The 2921-nt window shown below is 32.3% G+C and overlaps 1 protein-coding gene across 2 annotated transcripts; it reads left to right on the top strand.

Annotated features, from left to right (window-relative positions):
- Positions 1 to 672: 672 nt before the first annotated feature.
- LOC103963009 lies at positions 673 to 1791 on the top strand. Of its 2 annotated transcripts, XM_048567553.1 has the most exons (4): positions 673 to 1020; positions 1126 to 1192; positions 1288 to 1338; positions 1564 to 1791. In XM_048567553.1, the coding sequence occupies exons 1-4, from the start codon at positions 942 to 944 to the stop codon at positions 1676 to 1678; spliced, it is 312 nt and encodes a 103-aa protein (XP_048423510.1). In that variant the 5' UTR covers positions 673 to 941; the 3' UTR covers positions 1679 to 1791. The 2 variants fall into 2 exon arrangements, with proteins under 2 accessions (XP_048423510.1, XP_048423481.1); XM_048567524.1 differs by having other exon boundaries at positions 673 to 1192.
- The last annotated feature ends 1130 nt before the right edge of the window (positions 1792 to 2921 follow it).

The following is a 2921-nucleotide window of genomic DNA, read 5'->3' as shown; positions in this document are numbered from 1 at the left end:
AAAAAACTCGTGGGCTTTGTGGCTTCGAACTGCAAAGATGGAAAAGAAAATGGGAAATCTAACACTACAAAGATGTAGGGCTCGTCAAGAGCTTTCCATGGACACCAAGATCATCCAAAACGGAGCTCGGATGAAGGAGATACAAGCAGGTCAAGTTTGTGGTTAACGGGTCTAATTCACCCTCCAAAACGGGTTAGCAGCAAGCCCTTTTACCTTTTTTGTTTCTTTTTTGTTTGTTTGTTTGTTTTTTTTTTTTTTTTTTTTTCAGAAACCTTCCCCCCTTTTATTTGATTGGTCGTTCTCCTTCTAGCTGATTGGTCCTCTTATTTTTGCTTAAATCTGATAAGGCTTGAAAGTTTAATCGATTTAAAATCTGTAGTTTAGTAAGACAACTTCAAATGTCCGTAACTATACCGTTATAATTCGAACTCGTAAATGGCTTTCGCCTATACTTTCGTGGTTTCAAGATCTATTCGAAAATATAAATTGTGACCTCCAAAGGTCTACGGATTTTAAGCAATTAATTTTCAAACTTCAAACTTTGTAACTAGTTTAGTTAAAATCTAAATTCAAACAATTTAAAATAAATTCTCGAGAAATAATATAAAATCTCAATAATACAAATACATAGATTATAACAATGAATCCAGGAACGGGATTTCACAAATAACAAGTGTTTTGACTCTATACTGGAGTGGAGATGAACAGGGAATCTAGGCTAAAGTTTGATGCCATTTGTGTCATCACTCTAGAATCTAGGGATTTACTTTGTATATAAGGAAGCTTATAAGGTAGCTTTCTGTAGGTTGTTACAGGGCCAACTGCTATGGGTTACAAATAAGCCAAACTTTTGATTAAATGTTTTTCAATTTTTGAAATTCTTGTTTGCCTCTTTCTTGTTCAAAGTATTTTTCTTGCATTCTTTAAAAGACTTTGATGGAATGTTATCTTTTTGTCAGACAATTGCCACATTCTTTAGCCAAGTCATGGCTGCCATTGGAGGAAAATCTGTTGGTTCAAGTATGTGTAATCATAGTCTCACTTTCACTAGGTTCAACATGCAACTTAATGTATTACATGATTCAGGATCTCATGGGTTTTATCTGAGAGCAATGTGTTTTCTAGTATTTGAACTTGCAGGTGATGGAGTGATGAAAAAGCTATATGGAGTGATGAAGGAACTACATACATTGTATGTACAAAAGGAAAGACGCTTTTATGTGCATGCCAATGACACTTCGTTTTTAGTGAGCCTTCTTACCCCTATGATCATCATTCTTCTTGCAGGAAGGAGAGAGAACCTAAAGTGGTTATCAAATCTGCTGCAAGTAATTTGGGGTAAGTCTAGTATGACCATCAAGTTTTTGACGAAATGTCTCAAAGAGTTATGGAACGCGTTTGTAAACTGGGTTATTTGCTTCTCTATAAATTTGATATGAATTGAGTGGTCTTCTAGTTGCATTTGGTTACTTCGCGAAATCTTTCTCTCTAAATTTGTTTTTTCTTCTAGGATACAAAACATTCCTTTGTTAATCTCTCTACGAATTTGGTTTCAATTTTTAGGTGTCTAGATTTTGATGGTTTCCTAGACGGTGACGAGATGCACTCAAGTGATGATGTGAATGAAGCAAAAAGAGAAAGGGAAGAGGGCCAACAATGTACTACTTGTAATATTTGAATTTGTGATTTTTTATGTAGTTATTATATTGTAGTAAATATGGAATTTTGTTGGTTATTCTGTACTAAAATGTATAAATACAGATATATAAATATATTTGTTAAATAGTTTTATTAATTTTTTTTTTAAATTTTGGAAAATAATTTATAACGAGCATTAGCTGTGGTCAATTAGTAATCGACAACGGTCATAGCACGTGGTGTTAGATTCAAATTTACCATGGGTACAATTCGTGGTTATATTGCATTTGACAACGTGCATAGTTTGTGGTAGAAACTGAGATTTTTTATCACATCCAGAATACTAAAGAATACAGTATCCGTGGTGGATTGCAATTTACCACTGGTATTAACCGTGGTAGATGGGCTTTTTTCTACTAGTGATTCTCTATGACCAATCACAATTTCACGAATGCTCCAATACATCTAAGAAAGCATTAAAATCAGACGGCTAGGAAGTCTCCATTGGAATATCAGTAGGGTCAATATTAATTTTCACAAAGAGATTCTCCATTATCAAGGGTATATTGACCCTTGATAATAGAGTATGTACGTAGTTATTAAAGCGGTTTATATCAATTATATAATATTATGTGGATAGGAACTATACACAAAATAATAATATATTATTAACACAGGATATCAATGTAGCAGAATACCATAGATGCAATGTAAATTTTTTCTCACTCATCATCACCACCATCTACTGTGTGTTTGATTCAGTAAGTATTAGTCCTTGTAACTAGGATGTTTTGCTCTCTCTCTCTCTCTCTCTCTCTCTCTCTCTCTCTCTCTCTCTCTCTCTCTCATGAGGTGGGTGATGAGGAGGTTGTTGTGGGTTAATGGTAGTTATTAAATGGGGTTTTTGAACATTAGTTCTTGTAAAAGATTAAAATTTAAAAAAAACCTGGTGTTAGATTAAATATTCAATTTAATCCCTTGAAGAGTGCTTTTATCAAAATTTACATTCAATTTTTGTTATTTAATGTGTATTTTTATTTAATCTCTCCATATTAAATTTTAATTTTATTAATATGCACATATTTAGTTTTTTAATTATAAATGAATGTAAATGAGAAAATATTAAAAGACATTTGTGATACAAAAATATATAAATACATAAGTGTACAGAAATGAGTGTGCCGAAATATATAAAATTGACCTTTTTGTTCCAAAATATTTGAATATATAAATACATAAGTGTACAGAAATGAGTGTGCCGAAATATATAAAATTGACTTTTT

This window comes from the organism of the source record quoted next, unplaced genomic scaffold, assembly GCF_019419815.1.
Source record: "Pyrus x bretschneideri cultivar Hongxiangsu unplaced genomic scaffold, Pyrus_bretschneideri_v1 Contig1, whole genome shotgun sequence".
In the NCBI taxonomy this organism is placed as follows: Eukaryota; Viridiplantae; Streptophyta; class Magnoliopsida; order Rosales; family Rosaceae; genus Pyrus; species Pyrus x bretschneideri.
The sequence above is the reverse complement of the archived record's forward strand: the minus strand, read 5'-3'. Positions and strand labels throughout refer to the sequence as shown.

What these genes read in the sequence shown, in the direction of transcription:
- LOC103963009 (XM_048567524.1), top strand. Translation starts at nt 942, where the DNA reads ATGTTATCTTTTTGTCAGACAATTGCCACATTCTTTAGCCAAGTCATG. An exon ending in ATGAAGGAACTACATACATT is followed by an intron (nt 1,193 to 1,287) that starts GTATGTACAAAA and finishes TTCTTCTTGCAG; the next exon opens with GAAGGAGAGAGAACCTAAAG. An exon ending in TCTGCTGCAAGTAATTTGGG is followed by an intron (nt 1,339 to 1,563) that starts GTAAGTCTAGTA and finishes TTCAATTTTTAG; the next exon opens with GTGTCTAGATTTTGATGGTT.